This window comes from Apteryx mantelli, chromosome 24 (genome assembly GCF_036417845.1).
Source record: "Apteryx mantelli isolate bAptMan1 chromosome 24, bAptMan1.hap1, whole genome shotgun sequence".
Taxonomy (NCBI): domain Eukaryota; kingdom Metazoa; phylum Chordata; class Aves; order Apterygiformes; family Apterygidae; genus Apteryx; species Apteryx mantelli.
The window spans coordinates 4,384,192-4,401,982 of NC_090001.1; the positions used below are offsets into that span (position 1 = coordinate 4,384,192).

The window sequence follows — 17,791 nt, forward strand, 5'->3', positions numbered from 1 at the left end:
CTCCACTCAAGCTCCTTTCTGTCAGCTCTGAATGTGTGCGTGCAGATGCCTCATGCCATCTTGCCAGGCCTCTCAAAGGATAACAGCATGACAAACTGCAGGACACTACAGATAATAAAGGGGGTAGTATTTTAAAGGAAGTGCTGGCAATGCTGGAAATGAGCATGGCAACCATCTCGGAGAAGGCAAAGGAAGGTGCAAAGGCAGCAAAAGCAGGGTCAATGGGGACAGGGTAAAGAGAGGTGGTCTGACTGCATGGGAGGAGATCAGGGTGGTAAAGGAGAAGATCTTGTAAGGTGGAAAAGAAGGGAAAATGCAAGAAAAGGTGAAGCAAATGAAAGCCCCGGGCTATGTGGGGGTACCTGCCAAGCAGTCCTGAATCTGAACTACTCTGACCAGAGCAGCACAAGACACATGCAGTTGATCTGCTCATCCTTTTGTCTCACATACTTCCAAGGCCATGGGGAAGCTGACTTTTGCCTAAGGGCAACAGGAGAAGACCCGGGGTAGAAAGAAATGCCAAATGCTTCAGGCTGGAAGGGACCTCAGGTTGTCTCTAGCCCAACCTCCTTCTCACAGCAGGCACAGCTATCAGCTCCAACCAGCTTGCTGAGGCCTTCAGTCATTTAGGTCTTGAAAACCTCTGAGGATGGAGATGGCACAAACCCTCTGGGCAACCTGCCCCAGTGCTTCACTGTTTGGATGGGTAAAACGTTGGCCCTTATCCCCAGCCTGAACCTCTCTTCTTTCAGCTCATGCCCACTGGGCCTCATCCTCCCATGGTGCACAACAGTGAAGAATCTGGCTCCATCTTCTTGATGATCTCCCGGTAGGGATGGGCAGGCTGTTATTCAGTCTGCCCAAAGCCTCCTCTTCTCCATGCTGCACCAACCCAGCTCCCTCAGCCTCCCACAGGGACAAAGCTGACCTTACAAATGCGTGCCTGGGATGTTGAAGGCCCTACCAATCCTTCTGGATTTTCCTGGATCTGCAAAGGACCTGAGGCCTGTTAGGGTGTGCAATCACCCTCATGCCATGACTTCCCGCATGCATCACACTCATTGGAGTCATGTTGTAGTGAACTGGTGTTTTAGATGGTGAGGAGGGCCCATTCTGGACAAGCAGTCCTTCATCATTAAGTTCATTCTCTCATTCTCCTGCCATGAATCCCTGTAAAATCCTGGTTCACTATGGGTGGCAAGCTTGAGTTGGGAAGCTGCTCCGAGTCGCTCCAAAAGCCTTCCCTTCTGCAGGCTGAACAAACTCGTTCCCTCAGCTTCTCCTCACAGGACAAGTGCTCCAGCCCCTGATCACCTTGGGGGGCCTGCAACTGAAATTACTCAGAGTGATCTGTAGTGCTCTTCTACAGGGCCCCCAATGGATGCAGTATGTGATGTGCCTGAACTCAGGCCTTTCTTCAAAGATGGAGCCAAAAATACACCCAAGGAACTGCACCACAAAAGGGCCTCTGCTCTGCTTGTGAACTCTGTGGCCTCCATAGGATGAGCCCAGAGTGCCAGAGTGATCTGTTAGGGAGCAAGGGCTGGATCCAGGGCTCATCTCTTGGTGAGCAGTGCCAGTGGAGATGGGGAATGGTCTCTGAATTGCCTGCTCAGGGCTGTGCCACAGGTGACAGTGCGATTAGAGATGCCCATGCTTCTGGAGGGGAATGTTAGGTACCAGGAGAGCTCAGGGGATCTCCAGAGACATCATGTGCCTTGGGGTGGGCAGTGAGTGGAGCCTCACAAAATGAGGGACAGTCCATGGTGGAGTAACCTGAAGCTGAAGCACTAAACCCAGGTATGAATAAGGAAACAAGGGAAACAAATGAGAATAAGAAAGAGGTTTCTCTGTGCACCAGCTCAGAGCAGGTGGCTCTGTCTCCAGGGCAGCAGGAGCTGCCAGAGGGGCTGCAGGGCAGCGCTCTCATGCTCTCCTGGGTAGCAGGGTGGGCATGGAGGGTCTGCAGGCAGAGAGGGAGGGGGATCTGCTGGACACAAGAGCAGGGGAGACAGAGAGTGACCGGCCTCATTGCGGGGCCTCCTCCCCTTTGCTGGAGAGCTGCTCGCCTTGTCCTTGGGCCTGGCCTGAGTTATGCTGTGCACATGCCTGTGCCTGGCCCTGCACCTCTCGGGTGCTGGCCTGACCCTGTGCCCGTCCTGCTGACCTGACTCCCCATCTCTACCTCTGACCTGCCCCCTCACTACAGGCAAGAAAGCCTTGGCAAGGGAAGCTGGGATCTGAGCAGATCCCAGAGAAGGTGGTAGGCGCAAAAGGTGACCGCATATCCCCACAGCAACTCTTGCCTGAAAGCCAATTCAAAGGTGTAAGGAGGGCTTCAGATTTCAGCCCCTACCCACCTAACACTGCCCACAGACAAACAGCTGAATGAAAAAGTGAGGGCAGCCACTTGGGGTCTGATTTGATGATGCATAGTTCCGAGAGCAAGTGTTTCTGTATCCCAGCTCAAGTGTTTAAGCACCATTTGCATCTGGGTTCCTGCTACAAAGAGGATGTTGTTGGGAGGAGCAAGAGTGGGGCTGCTCCATATGGGAAGGGGAGTCAGGAGCCAGGGGTGCCAGCAAGGCAGGCAGGGCAGTGCCCCACCGACAAGAGGTGCCATCCTGCAGTACCCAGAGAAGAGGAGCAGAGCAGTTTTGGGGATGGTAACCGGGGTCAGGCACAGTCCAGCGATCTCCAGACAAGACTGTAGGGCTCCAAGCAGCCCTACTTTGTGCAGGAGGTTGGACTAGAGACCTCCAGAGGTCCCTTCCCACTGAAACTCCTCTGTGACTCCATGAATGGGAAGACACTGGGTACAGAGACAGGCTCTGTCTTTCCTGCAGGCTGAATTTCTGGCGAGCGAGGGAGAGAGCCCTTGTCCAGCCCCACTCTCCCTCGTCCTCCTCTGCCTCTGAGCTAGCGTCCTGCTGCCTGGCTGGGGCTTGATCCCTAATGTGGGGAGAGGTGGGGATGGCCAGGGAGCTGCTGCCTGCAGAGCTGGTCCCCACGGTGCCAGGAGAGGGGCCATGGGCTGGGATTGAGGGGGCAGCAGGCCGGGCAGGGGCAGGGGTGGGCAGGGAAGCAGCAGGGACCTCATGGAGGGGACGCAGCCAGTGCTGCTGCAGCACAGCGGCTGTCACCTTTGCCTCTCTCCCAAAAGGTCCCGCACGGCCCTCGGGCAGGAACAGGCTGTTCCCCTGTCCCTGTGCTGCCCTCCCAGCAGGATGGGACACGCAAGAAGATACTTGGCCTGCCCTGTACTCGGGGCCAGCTCCCCAGGGCTGGCACAGCTTGGCCTGAGGCACCTCCAGCTCCTCAGCCTCTGCTCCGAAATGGCTGGCAGAGGGAAGAGAGCTCCTCAGGCAGGGCAGAGTGAGCCTGGCTGGGGCAGCAGCAGGAGTAAGATGGTAAGAAAGGGGGGGTAAGAGGGGTAAGAAAACCATCATGCATCCCAAGGGGCTCCATCTGCCCCTTCCACCCTGCCCTGTGCTCCCCTCCTGGTGGCCAAAGTGAAGCTCAGCACTGCCTGGGGACTGTCCTCCCCATGGGGAGCAGAGGGAGGGCCTTCACCAGCCCCACACTGACTATTCCAATCACAAGCCTTTGCACTTGCATATGCCCACTTGTCTTCACCACTGGAAGCCCATGAAAATCCCAGCGCTCCTGCCCTCGAGCTGGCATCCAGCCTGAACCTGGAGCCTGGCTGGCCACAAAGGTATCACCTGTGCAGTGCACTGCCAGGGTGGCTTGGGAGAGGGCAGCTCCCCTCTGCCTCGCTGGGCCTGGGCATGAGTCTGGGCTAGGCACAGTATTTTCCCGAGGAGCTCCCTGTGGAGCCGCTATGGGTGATCTTCCACCTCTGCCCTGGCAGCAGCACCAGCTCTCAGGGTGCCAGGGGAAAGAGCACAGAATGTGGAAGGGGGACAGGCTGCCCAGGAGGACCATTGAGACCTTGTCCATGCACACAGGGATGGAATGAGGAAAGCCAGAACTCAGCTGGAGATGGAAACAGAGACCTCAAACATGGAAAGGGCTGGAGTATTATTCAATGATTATGAAATAATTCCCCAGAGTCTGCGGGATCCAAGCACCCGGCCCCTGACCAGTCCGGGTGGACCCCCCACAGCTGTTAGCAGACAGCCGTGCTCCCAGATCTGCTGGGGTCTGGTGCAGAAGAGTGACCATGCAAGGCTGGCCTTTTCCCCTCCATTGGGATATGGAGACCTGCAGGAAGACGGAGCTGGCCATGCACCACCCCACAGCTGGGGTGAGCAGCCAGCAGTGGAAAGGGGCCATGTGAGGGGCTGGTCCAGGACGATGGCCGTGGGGCAACTTCCCCAGTGTGTCCATGCAACACAGGGAACAACCTGGGCTCTTCTCTTCTGCACCCTCCATGTCCTGATGCCTTTCCAGGAGACCTGCATTTGCCTGCAAGCTCACTGGTGGGTGCTCCCGCACTGCTGTTCACACGCAGGAGCTGCCTGCTGGCGTTTTGCCTCTCCCAGGCCCTTTCCAGCCCATCTCAGCCCCTCCCCAGCTCTCCACACCTCCCCTGCCCTCTCCCCAGACCACCCAGCAGAGCAAACCAGGCTGAGGGTGGGTAGGGACACTCCCTTCCCTTCCCTGTGCCTGCTGGGTCCCCACTGCTTCGCCTGAGATTTCTGAGCTCTCATTCAGTGCATTCTTCGGTTTAGCCCTTTACCTTTGGGGAACTCCACTTGGTTTTGGGAATCTCCACTCACTGCCCATCCCAGGCACATGCTGTCCCACAAGATCCCCTGTGCTCTTGGGGTGGCTCCATATTCCCTTCCAGAAGCATGGACATCTCTCACCAGCCCTGTAATATGGCAGACAGTCCCCAGCAGACACCACTTGACCACTCACCTGCTCCAGGGACACTGGGCACCCACAAGTTACAGCTGACTCCAGCCCTCCTGCCCAAACACATCACCCTATGAGCTCATGCCCCTTAGCCCAAGGAAAACCCAAGCACAGCAAAGGGCCTTTTCGGGTGCAACTCCCTGAGCGCATTCCTGGCTCCAGCTTGGGAAGAAGAGCCCAACCTTCAGGCACTGTCCTCAGGAAATCCCCTTTTATTGCAGACATGCTGGCAGGGAGGCCAGCCCTGACACAGTGCTACACAGATTTACGGTAGACTTCTAGCTCAGACAGATGGGCTCTGTGCTGCTGGAGAAGTGGGATGAATTCAGCCATTTGCAAACATAGTTATCACAGACAGAATGCCCAAAGCACAAGAGTTGCCCGAGGTAAATTGGAAATCGCTTGTGAGGAGAGATGGGCAGCTTATTGCTGCTGAAGTAGTAGCAGTTGAACCAGTTTCTTCAGGGCGTCCTTGAGCTCCTTGTTCCTCATGCTGTAGATGAGAGGGTTCACTGCTGGAGGCACCACTGCATAGAGAACAGCCACCACCAAATCCAGAAGTGGGGAGGAGAGGGAGGGGGGCTTCAGGTAGGCAAACATTTCAGTGCTGATAAACAGGGAGACCACAGCCAGGTGAGGCAGGCACATGGAGAAGGCCTTGTGCCGGCCCTGCTCAGAGGGGATCCTCAGCACAACTGTGAAGATCTGCACATAGGACAGCACAATGAAAACAAAACAACCAAAGGCTAAACAAAGACTAACCACCAGAAGCCCAAGCTCCCTTATGTAGGCATCTGAGCAGGAGAGCTTGAGGATCTGGGGAATTTCACAGAAGAACTGCTCCACAACATTGCCTTGGCACACTGGTATGGAAAATGTGTTCCCAGTGTGCAGGAGACCATAGAGAAAACCACTGGCCCAGGCAGCTGCTGCCATTTTGACACAAGCTCTGCTGCCCATGATGGTCCCATAGTGCAGGGGTCTGCAGATGGCCACGTAGCGGTCATAGGCCATGACAGTGAGAACAGAATACTCAGTTGCTAAGAGAAAGTAAAAATGAAACACCTGTGCAGCACATCCCCAGTAGGAAATGGCCCTGGTGTTGCTCAGGGAATTGGCCATGGATTTGGGGACAGTGGTGGAGATGGTGCCAAGGTCGAGGAGGGAGAGGTTGAGGAGGAAGAAGTACATGGGGGTGTGGAGGTGGTGGTCGCAGGCTACGGCTGTGATGATGAGGCTGTTGCCCAGGAGGGCAGCCAGGTAGATGCCCAGGAAGAGCCAGAAGTGCAAGAGCTGCAGCTCCCGCGTATCTGCAAATGCCAGGAGGAGGAACTCATTGAAGGAGCTGCTGTTGGACATTTGCTGACGCTGGGCATGGGGGCCTGTCCAAGGAGGAAAAGACAGGGACAAATTAGAGCAGTCTTCTGCGAGACAAACCCTTTGCCTTCCTCACAGAACCTCCCACTTTTCCTCTCTCCTTTACCTTCGTTCAGCTCCCCGCCTCTAGCTCCGCTTTGTGCTGCCTGAGTGTGCCATGCAGAGCAGGGGCCTCTGCTAACGATTTCCAGAGGAGTCAGTGCTGCTCTGCTGGGGGGTGTAAATGGAGGAAGGTGACAAACATTTCCAGTTCTTTGGTGGGGACAGGCGGGGTTTGGGCTCCATGAGCTGAGCTAAGGACACTCAGTCCCATGACCCAGTGGGATTATTCTCTGTCTACCAGAAGGAGAGAGGAATATAGCACTTGGACCAATCAATAAACCCCTACAATGGAAGAAGGCTCAGGGGAGATGGGCAAGGGGCATGTGCCCATGAAGCTCAGGGGATAAGGTAGGCTGTCACTGACCACAGCTGTCGCACAGAAAGCTGACTTTATCTCAACGCAAAGGGGACCACGACTGGAGGGTAAACTTGGTTTTAGATAAACAGCTATGTCAGTTGAGTGGCTCAAGTGACTGCAGCCCAGCTGAGTGGATCAGCTGGTGTCTGTGTTTTCCCCTGAGTTCATCAAAAGAGTGTGAATGTCTCCCTCAGTTAGCCAGACCAGCATGGGGGGGAGTGTATTCGTGGCTCAGCCCACCACGGAGTATAAAAACTGAACAACTAGCAAAAGAACCTGGAAGAGAGCAATGGGATTGAGCTGGTTTCATCCCATGTCTTCCTTCCCGGCGACTGGGGTGCCCAGCGTTGTGGCGCTGATCATAGTATAGAGACCAGTAGTGGGGATCACACTGGTATTGTGATTGAACTGATACTGCAATTGCTCTATTTTGCTAAGTGTAACTCACACTTGTATTGTGATTTCAGTCTATTGCTGTGTCACTCTGCTAAATCAAAAATCCTGTGTAAAGTCTAACATCTTCAAAGAGGTTAATGTTGATATTAAACATTACACCGTCCATGTGTGGAATAGCTAAAAGAACCTGGTCAGGGAGGATTGGACTCTGACAAGCTCTGCTGCCAGTTGTCTTGGAAAGGGAAGATCCTTGTGAGGCATTCATCTCCCCCAGCCTTGCCCTCCTGAACACAGGTGTTTGTATCTGAAGCAGCCACACCAGCTCCCATTCTAGCAAGGCAGGGAAACTCTCACGTGAAGGCAGCGGGTGCCCGACCCTTTCGGGATGTCTCCGTTCTGATGTGATAGACCCTCTCCTCACACCAATTTACCATCTGCTCATCAGCAGAGACACAGGGGACTGGCTCAGAGGAAGGTGTCTGCGTCACACGGACTGACAATCACTTGCCCAAATCCTTCCTCCCATGCTGATTCTCTTTGCAGTTCCCTCTCATTCCCTGCCCATCTCGCTGCCTGGAACTCTCCCTGCTGGCAGCTCCTTCTCTATCCCAATGTCTTTTCCCTGCTGGTGCTCACAGACACCATCCCACCCTCTGCACGCTCTGTTCTGCCCGACAGAAACCTACCGGGACAGGGCGCTGGGCAGAGGCATTGCTGTGCTCAGTGGTCCTGAGGAGCAGGTCAGAAAATCCCTGACAAGGCCACAAAGGTGATGCTGGTGCTGTCTGTAGGCTGAGGAGGGGTTGAAGGGGTTTGCTGAGCTTTCTCACAGACCTGGTGATCACTGAGAGGGAAGGTTTGAGTGTCTCAGTTGTTTCCCAAAGGACAAAACTCTTTCCTGTTTTCCCCCTCCCCAAATTAGCGAACTGAAAGCACACAGCCTAGAATGAAAGCTCCTTCCCCTTCAAGTAGCCCCTGCCTTGACCTTCCTTTTGAAAAGTGCCCTCCAGAAATGTCCTCAGGGTGAGCTGGAGCTGTGAGCAGCCCTGACCCACGCACCACCCTCTCCACAGCAAACTCAGCCTGCCCTAACGGGCTCTCTCCTCCCACCCAGAGCTTCTCCCCGCAGCGCTGTGGGGAGTTTGCTGGGCAGGCTGAGTGCTGACCCTCGCAGGCAGCAGAGTCCCTGCCCGGGGCACACAGCACCCTGGGGTGCAGGAACACTGCTCAGAATTACAGCCCTGGCTAGACCTGTGGCACACCCTGGCTTCACACCCATGCAGCTCTCCCTGGCAGAAGGCAGTGGGACACCCTGTCCCTGGCATGATGTGGCAGGGAATCCCCTCCTGCACTCTGGAGAAGCCAGGAGAGCAAGCCTTAAGAAAACTCTCCTTTATGGGCTGGGTTTAGAAGACCCCTCCAGCAACAGCAGTAGCATTGCCCTGCAGCCAGAGGCTTACCGTGCAAAGGGCTGGGAAGATTCCTCCCACAAGGAGCTCTCTGGCCTCCCACTCCACACTCCCTTTCACTTCTCTCTGCCTTCTCTCATGCATGTCAGCAAGAGCAGGCAGTGCCCAGAGCCCTGCTGCTCTTGACAGGGGAGCTGCTCCTGCAAAGAGTTGTCTCCCAGCAGTGCTGCCACCTTGCCAGGAACTCTCTCTGTCCCAGGAGCCTGCCTCTGCTCAGCAACAGTGGCCCAGCTGAAGGCGTGAATTTCTCTGTCCCTTGTGCTTCCTCCTCCTGGGACACGGTCACTGAAGTAGACTGAAAGAATCACCTATGGGCCTTTTCTAAAGAGTGGAGAGAGTCCCATTCCAGCATTGCAATTTGTCTCATCAGACAATCGTCATCTAGATCACATGGAAATGTCCCACTCTGGAAGACCCTATTCCCATCTCTTAACTAGGCAGGACACCTAGGAAAGGGGCAAGAAGGGATTTCAGTTATCCATGGCTCAGGTATTGATTCAGACGCGTTGATTCAGACGCGTCAATCTGTGCTTCTTCTTTAAGCCCCTGGGATGGAGTGGGATTCAGAGCCCTTCTGTGCATTCCACAAACAAACAGGAGGTGGGATTCCCCTTTCACAACCTGGACTGTGCACAACAAAGATGCCGGCATGCGAGCTCCCTCTCTAAGCTCCCATGATAATCACCGGAGAGGGAAGGGAGTAGCCAGCTGCCCACACACAAATACGTGGTGACATCTGAAGCGAGAGAGGTGGTCCAAGGCATATGCCAGTGTCTGCTGGCTCTGATGCAGCAACCATGAGACCCACATCCTTCTAGAGCATTAGGTGGTGGCCAGGTGCAGAATCTCCTTGGCCATCTGAAATGACACGAGATGCCTAATACTGCCGGAGCTCCACACATTACGAGGCTGAGGCACAAGCAGATCCCTACGCTGCAAGCAGTTCATGTCATTCAGTGCAGGCACTAGATTCCGTGATGCCTGGGGTGTCAAACACAACCATATGTCTCCAGCAGACACTGCATGGGACCTGCCTGTGTCCAAACAACTGAATCCCACTTCTGTCTTCAAGTGAAGTCCATCCCCTTTACATCCAAGTGTGCAGCATAGAGCTGCACATCACAGCAAGGACTCTACTCATGTCCCTGCACACTTAACACCTTCTAGCTCTCCTCTCCCTGAACCTCTTCCCACTCCCACATGATATGAACAGCGACTGTGCTAATGATGTCTACAGCATGGCTTCATGGCAGGCTGTGCAGGCCCAAGAACTTTCTCTGGGGCACCTTCTCCTTCCTGGACATCGATTCACCTCCATCAAAGGCTCCAAGGTGCTGCAGAGGCAGCTCAGGCAGCAAACCCCTCTCCTGCCATTCCTGCACAGCCCAGCTCTGTTTCTCCCTGGCTTTGGAAACTGCAGGGCTTTCTCTCTTAGTGGGAACCTCCTTTCACCATTACATATGTTTCACCAGACTGCAGTGCTCTGATGGCATGCTACAAGCTCTTCAGCAGTGACTGTGAGGGCAGATAGATGATGGGGGCGATGGCCTCTGTGTGAAGAGACACCTGGGATTTGTGGAGCTCTTCCAAGGGAAGGACAAGGTGCTGGATGGGAAAAGGTGAGTGAGCATCGGAGTAAGGGTGACCTTGCGATGGGAGTTACAGTTCACCCGATCAGGGCGAGGAAGTGGATGCAGGCTCCTTCAAGCAAGCTGAGGAAGTCTGTGGCACACAGGGCCTGCTGCTTATGGAGGGACTTTAATCCCCCTGGCATGCAGTGGAAGGGCAAAGCGCAGGGTGAAAGCAGTCCAGGAGGTTTCTGCAGGGTGTCAGGGACACCTTCTTAGCACAGCTGCCAGATGGGCTAAGAAGGGTGATGCTCTCCTGCATCTGGTACTCGCAAACAAGGAAGAACTGATCAGGGAGGTGATCATCAGTGGAAACGCTGGCTGCAAGGACCATGAAATAGTGGAGTGCCACATCCTGAAGGCAGGGAGGAAGGACAGCAGCGGAGTACAGACTCGGGACTAGAGAGGAGCAGACTTTGGCCTCTTTGAGGACTGCTGGGGGATCCCATGGGAGTGAGCTCTGAAGGGCACAGGAACTCAGGAAAGCCAGAAGGTCATTAAGAGCAGCACCCACCAAGCATAAAGATGGTCCATACCAATACTCAGTAAAACCAGTGGACATCTCAGCACAACAGCTGGACTAAACAGTGCATTATTGTCAAGCAAAGTAGGGTTGCTGTTCGGGAGGCCCAAGCTCCTCTAGGATAGACACGTGCAGGGGACGTCAAGATGTCGCAAAGGAGTGATGCACTTCACTCGCAAGAGGGAAGCAGCACCAAGTTTATTGAGGTAAGATAGCAACTTAACAAAGTTCAATTGTAAATAAGAATGATTTAATGAGGTTCGATTGGCAAGGTTCACCCAGTTATTTTCTGCATGAAGGACAGGGTCAGATGCACATGCAACGGAGACCCTCCCATTGAGTCATGAGGTTCAGAAATGACCCACTTGCTTTCCAAACTTCCTCAGAGAGGAGGCTAGGTGTGGCTGGATCCAATCCTAGTCCCAGACATGGTCAACGGTTAATGCCTAAAGGAGTGTGTGCGACAGACTGGAGAAACCAGCCTTGAGACTCACCAAAGCATCTCAAAATGTGGCCACTCTTTGTGCAGTTTCAACCCACATGACTTTGATCCTGTAAAAATGCCAAGCCCCAAACCAACCCCCAAACCCCAGATTCCTGCATAGATATGCCCAGTGCAGTGACCTGCCAGTGTAGGGGCACAGAAGTGACTTCTCTAGTTCCCCATTTTAGGTATTTCACTGTCTTTGGCAACATCTGCAGATGTTCCTCAAGGAGTTATCAGAAAAATTTGGAAAATACCTGGGGTGCAAGGAGGTGACTGCTTTCCAGGACATGAGGGGAAATCTCTCTGCTCTCTCCCTGCCTCTGCCATCTCCATGGCAGCGACCTACCGAGCCCCCACATGACACGAGCTGAGGTCACACTGGGATATGCTGCATCACAGGCAGGTCTTCTTGGTGTCATGAGCGGGCGCCCTCACTTCCCCATGAGGCCCAGGCACTGCTTGGCACTACTCATGCGATACCCACAGCTGCCCTTCGTAGTGGTTCTACGGCAAGGAGAGGGGACAGGAGGCAGTGGGGCCGTGTTGGGGCCCCTCGCCAAAGGGCAGAGGAGCAGGAGCACATTGGAAAGGAGTTTGGGGTGATGAAACGGGAAGAGCATCCTTCCTCCATTGCTGAAGATGCAAGCTGAGGGCAAGGGGACAAGCGAGATGGAGGACTGCTGGACGGACCCCATCAGCCCACACCACAGTTCCTTCTTCCCAGCGCTCCTGCGGCTCTCCACTGAGGGTAAGGGCTTTGGGAGCTCCTTTCCGAGGTGTTGCACAGAGACTAACTGCAAAAACTGCTGGGAATCCTGGGCTGTTGTGGTGGCTGGACAGGGCTGGGGGCTGCCACGAGAGTCCTGCCTGAGGGTCCCCTCTGGCTCCAGTAGACAATGTGGCAGCCAGGACTCCTGGGTCCTGGGGCTGCCATGAGCCACAAGGCTTCTGTGGGACCAGCTCCATGCCCTCAGGTTGGAGGGACGGGGTGGGCAATCCATGCCCAGATTTCTCTGGGAGTGGTTCCTCCTTTGGGGTCTGCCTCTGAGAAGAAAGGCGTCCTGGGTCCCAGAGGCTAGGGTGGCCTGCAGCTCCTGTGGGATCCACTAGAACATGCTGGAAATGTCCATATACAATAACGAAACCTTCGCCTTGTAATAACCCCAAATCCTCTGCGTGTTTGATAAAACTTCTGATCCTTCCCTTTGGATCCTTTTATACTTCCAACTTGGCACAGCATGCTTTGGGCTCAGAGATACCATCTTGAGATGGCCAGAGCCCCTGTCCTCCTCCAATTTGGGCTCAAACCTCTAAACACAGAAGACAGCTTGTTTGGGAGAGCAGCTTGGAAACAGGTGGGGGATGCCCACCTGGCCATGGCCCAGTGCAGCCAGGCACAGTGTGAGGGCTATCAAGTCCCGGGGCTGCAGTGGGGAGGGGGCTGGGGCAGGAGGGGTGCTACACTGCCCCTGGCCCCGCCGCGACCCAGGCACTCACTGCTGCCCACAACATGGCGCCCAATAGCGAAGGGAGGGGGCAGAGCAGGCTGCCAGGGCAGGAGGGCCCAACGTTGCCATGGCATCGCCCCAGTGCAGCCCTCCTATTGGCTGGCAGGAGGAGGAGGGTGGGCATCGATTTCACTGATGGCTCTGACAGCCAGTTGGAATCCAACATGTGCAAGGAGAAAAAAGATGTGAAGGAGGAGTGGGAGCAAAGCAGGTGAGAAGCGAGCGGGAGAGAGAGCCAGTGTGAGGGGGTTTGGTGGGGGCTGCGGGAGTGTTCAACTGCCGGCGGGAGCCCTCCCGCTGGGGCGGGGGCAGCGGTGCTGGCACCGGGGCTGCTTTGCTGCAGGAGCTGCAGCAGGGGCTGGTGGGGCCGTGAGCAGGGGACAGAGCGACCTGGGCCAGAGCGGGGAGCTGCCCTGCAGCCAGACGTGGCGGCCTGCCCCGAGCAGCTGCGCTATGGCGGGTCGGTGGGGTTTGGGTGCAGGAACCTTTGGCCCTGGGGTGGGTCTGGGATCCATGTTAAAGCATTTCCCTGAGCTGCTGCTGCCAGTGCAGCCCCAGGTGCTGCTTGGAGCTGCGTTTGGGAGGTGCTGGGCAGAGTGTGAGCAGGCTGCTGGTGTCCTCACACGGTGCCCGTCCCAGTGGTGTCTTTTGTTCTGAAAAGGGCATTTCCGAGTGTCTCTTAGAGCAGCTGTCCCTGCATGTTATGCTGTGCCTTAGCCAGTGTTTTTGCTCCAGGCTTCTTGCTTCTCCCCGAGACCTGTGAACCTGGCAGCAGCTTGAAGGGTGTTTCCAGAGCAGCTCTGTAAGTGTGAGCTGTTTTGCTTGTGAAGGGCCTTGAAAGTTGATGAAGGGCCAGTGCTTGCACTTGCCGTTGTTCTTTCCATGCTCCTACGTCAGGATGAAGAGTTGCTGAATTGTGGCTCTGCTGGTTTCACCAGCCGAGATGCCCCGGCCTGAGTCCTTCCACGTGTCTCCAATTCTCAGGGCATAAAACAGGAGAATGCTTGGATGTGTAGAGGATTTTCTGGGTTTGTTCAGCTTTGAGGAAGGAACTCGACTTCTGAGTTGCGGGAAAGATTCTTCCTCTGCCTGGGACTTGAGGCCCTGCTGTCTTCAAGTTCCCGATCGCTGCTCCCATGCAACCCTCCTGTTAGAAAATGTTGCCAAGAATTACTTGCAGGCCTTCTCCTAATTCCTAAGTTTTATGGGCTATGTGTAGAGACTACCTAGGCAAAAGCTACTCTTGTTTTGGGGTCATAACTGGTACCTGAGGGGTGTTTTACTCACTCTGATCATTATGAAGCCACAAGGTGAATCAGGGAGGCCGTCCAGGAGCCGGCTCAGCCTTGGGGAAGAGCAGGGGGAGCTGCAGGAGGCAACAGCCCCATGGTCAGGGTGTGGGCAGTGAGGTCACCACTGTCTGTGAGAGCTATGCCAGAAAATCACCAGTGTCTAATCAAGTCTTTGCAAGGAGCTGATAGGCCAGCAGGAGGCACATGGCTCAGCTGTTGATGATGAGGTGACTTCTGCCTGAGTACCTGATAGTGCAGGTGGAGGAAGAAGGCTTGGCTGTTGCTTGTGAGGTCCCTTCTGACTGCTGAACTGATTGGGTAGCAGGAGCCATGTGGCTGGAGAGGTGATTGTGAGGCCATTTCTACCTGAGCAGTTGATAGGGCAGCAGCAGGTCCATGGCTGGGATCTGTGTTTTTGAGATCATTTCTGCCTGTGCAGCTGATAAGCCAGGATCTGGCTCATGGCTGGGGAACTTGTAGTGAGGTAATTTCTGTCTTAGAGGCTTCTAGGCCAGTGACAGAGATGTGGCTGTGAAGGTGACTGTGAGGTCATGTCTTTCTGAGTGCCTGATAGACCAGCACCAGGCAGTTACGCATGTGGTGGGGGTATGCACCTGTGAGGTCACCTCTCTCTGAGCAGCTGATAGGTGAGGAGAAGACACATGGCTTGGATGTTGGTGGTGAGGTCACTTCTGGGTTTGTTGCGTGTGCTCAGAGGAGGGATTGACCCCTGAAGAGCTCTACAGCAGTACAGAAATGGAACTAATTAATCAAGCAGAAGTAGATGTTCCACATCATCTGGCACAAATTTGATTCCACTCCATCATCATGAGTTAGTACTGCTACACTTCAAATGTGGATGATGTTCTGTGGTGAACATGGACATGTTGCTTGGCTTTCAGCTTCTTGCTAAGTAGAAGCTTGTAGCCTCCTCCCGATCAGCCAGGGAGTCCAAGTAGACTTTTGAGGCTGCTAAATGAATCTAGGGCTGGTGTGAGCAGTGGTTTTAGTAATCTCTTCTTGCCAGGGTGTGTGTGCTTTAGAAATTGCCCCTGCCAAAACAGCAGGGAGCTTGTGAGGTTTTCCTGCCAGGTCTGAATGCTGTGTCTGTCTTTGAGGTGTCCACCTGCTTTTATGACACATTTGGGACTGTAACACGTTTGAGGTCTCTGGTTTTCTGTCCCCGTATGCAGTCACTGGAGAATGGGTGCAAAGGTTGTTGAAGGAGGCAGAAGGAATGTCACCCCCAAAAAGGTTTGGGCCACATTTTCCAAGAGATTTCTTGTTCAGAGAAGTTGATGCACAAGCGAGAGGCAAGAGCTGGCCTGATCAGCCCCTGTGAGAGCACTTGTTCTCTGCTTCCTGGAGGTGGGAAGTGAGCAGGCCCCAAGCTGTGAGTGGCTGTTCAGAGGAAGCGCCTGTTGCAAGGCCTTGGAGGACTGGAAGGGAATGGAAGGGCTGGAGAGTTGGGCTTTCTGTGTGTTGGGGTGCTTGGGGGTGCCCTGCCTGCTGCCATGTGTGGTGCTGTGCCCTGTGTGTCGCTGATGCAGAGGCGCGTGTTGTCTGCCAACCCTCTGTGAGGTGCGGAGGTAGCGGCATGTTACAGTGTGAGATGCCCTGTGATGGAGCCGAGTGGTGGCCCCAGTGTTTTGCTTCTCAGCATGGGAGGAGGTGTCTGGAGAGAGCAGTGCTCTGCTCCCAGAGACCAGCCCGCCATCACAGTGTCCTTCAGGGAGAGCTGGGTGAGGACTGTTGGTGACCGTGTTCCCTCCTTGGAGCATCCTGGTGTGAGGCAGGGCTGCTCGCAGTTTGGTGGTTTCTGTCAGCTGAGGTCCAGGCTTGCAGTTTCTGAAGGTCTTGATGCTTCCCTGAGTCTTTGGGATTTTCCTGACTCCCCTAGAGAAAGTTATCTTCTCACTCATTAAAGACTTTTTGTTGAAGCTGGACCCTCATTGCACCTTCCCATTCCAGACCCTAATCCATTCCGATCCCTCAGAGAGCCTCTCGTGCTGTTAGTGTGCACCTCCAAGAAAATCCGGCTCCGTCTTCCCTGTGCCCTCCACAAGGGAGCTGTGCACAGCAGGAAGATCCCCCTTGGCCTTCTCCTGTCTAGGCTGAACAAACCCAGCTCTCACAGCCTCTCCTTATATGCCCCATGCTCCAGCCCCTGACCATCTTGGTGTCCCTGTGCTGGACTCCCTCCTGTGTGTTAGTGCCTTTGCAGAACTGGAGAGCCCAAACGGGACCCAGTGTACAGACGTGGTGTCACCTGTGCCAAAAAGAGGGGTAGAATATCTCGATGGACCTGCTGGCTGTGCTCTCACCAATACAGCTCAGCACAGAGGGGAGACATTTGCCCCCAACTGTGTAAGGCCAGCAGAAGTGACATTAACACTCCGATTCTTTCTTTCTTTCTAGCTTGCTGCACTCATGGCAGTTCCCAGTGCAGTCCTGGAGCCCCTGAGGTTGGAGGCAGGGTGCCCGGGTGTGTCCCTGTGCCTGTCAACACCTTTGCCAACATCATGAGCCCTCTGTGAAAGCAGCTGCAAGTGGATGAGATGAGGCTGTGTATGGATGCGAAGGCTTCCATGAACGTGCCTGGCTTCCATGGGTGACTTAGGGTGTGGGTTCACCTCCTGGTACCTCTGCTGTGCTGCAGATTCCGCCTCCCACAAGTGCTGTTACTGCCAGCCCCCTCAGCAAATGCTGTTGTGCCCCCTCCTTTTCCTAGAAGGTTGCGGTGCCATATAGGATGAGTGCAAGACTCTTATAATAAATGCCAGCATCTCTTGGGTGTCTTTGTGTGAGTGCCCCAAAGCGTCCGTAGCTTGACCTGAGGAAGTCTCAGAGCTCTTGGGCTCCTGGCTCTGCGAGGGGTGAAGATGTGCCCAGGGCCAGGTTGCCCGTGGCACCCAGCCGTCAGTGCTCTGTGAAGCCAGCTGTGGAGCCCGGACTGCTGCTGCAGATGCTGCGCAGCCAGGACAGCTGGCATTTGAGCAGACCTGCAGTCTGGGGCTGTCTCATTGCTTGGGCCTCATTTCAAACCCTCTGCACCCTTTGTCCCTTCAGCCGGGGCTCCTTGTCCAAGGAACTAAAGGGAAGGAAGGAGGTTCCTTTGGGGTCAGGAGGCCTTCAGGACTCTCAACTCTTTCTCCATTGTATCTGTAACTTTTGTATACCTAAAGAAAATCCCCATTCCCCCCTCCCCCCATGCCTAGCTGGAGGTTGCTGAGGGGATGGGGGTGGAAAGCAGCAGCGTGCTGTGCCCAAAGAAAGCAGCATCCTTCCCTCTGAAAACAAAAGCATCGCCCAAGGAGCCAGCTCTGTGCCTACCTGCTCTTGTGCTGCCCATTTGCACAGGCCTTGTGAGCCTAGAGTGCCTTGGCCACCTTCTGGTGTTTCCACAAGAGCTTCCCTGAGTGTCTGGGCTGAGGAGCCAAGGGAAGGCAGCGAGCAGAGCAGTGGCTGGGGAGTGTGCAAGTGGCGAGTGTCCTGCATCCATCTCTTCTTGCTGCCCCCTGGTTGTATGTAGCAGACCGGCAAGCTCTGTGGGGCAGAGACAGTGTGTTTGTAGACTAGGTGGCAGAGCAGAGGTCTGGTGTCAGGTTGATGCCTGGTGCAGTGCTGAGTTGATCTGACAGTGTCAGAAACGCTTTCCAGTGCAGCTGCTCCCTCAGCTGATCTCTGCACCTCGGCACTAGGAGTGGAAGTGGCGTCCTGCTGTCATTGTGTAGGTGCTGCAGTGCAAAGGCTCCCAGCTTGGACTT

At 54.9% G+C, this 17,791-nt stretch overlaps 1 protein-coding gene across 1 annotated transcript; it reads right to left on the minus strand.

The window, feature by feature from the left end:
- Window positions 1-429: 429 nt before the first annotated feature.
- On the minus strand, window positions 430-6,243 carry LOC136994109 (olfactory receptor 14A16-like). The gene is made up of 2 exons (XM_067310361.1): window positions 5,353-6,243; window positions 430-480 (listed from the first exon to the last, which is right to left on the minus strand). Exons 1-2 carry the CDS (start codon window positions 6,241-6,243, stop codon window positions 430-432), a joined length of 942 nt encoding a protein of 313 aa, XP_067166462.1.
- Window positions 6,244-17,791: the final 11,548 nt, after the last annotated feature.

Excerpts from the sequence above, each read along its gene's own strand:
- LOC136994109 (XM_067310361.1), bottom strand. The coding sequence starts at position 6,243 with ATGTCCAACAGCAGCTCCTTCAATGAGTTCCTCCTCCTGGCATTTGCA. Across the intron at positions 481-5,352 it reads GGAACAAGGAGCTCAAGGAC|GCAAAAGTCAGCTTCCCCAT; the intron begins GCCCTGAAGAAA and ends TGTTGCCCTTAG.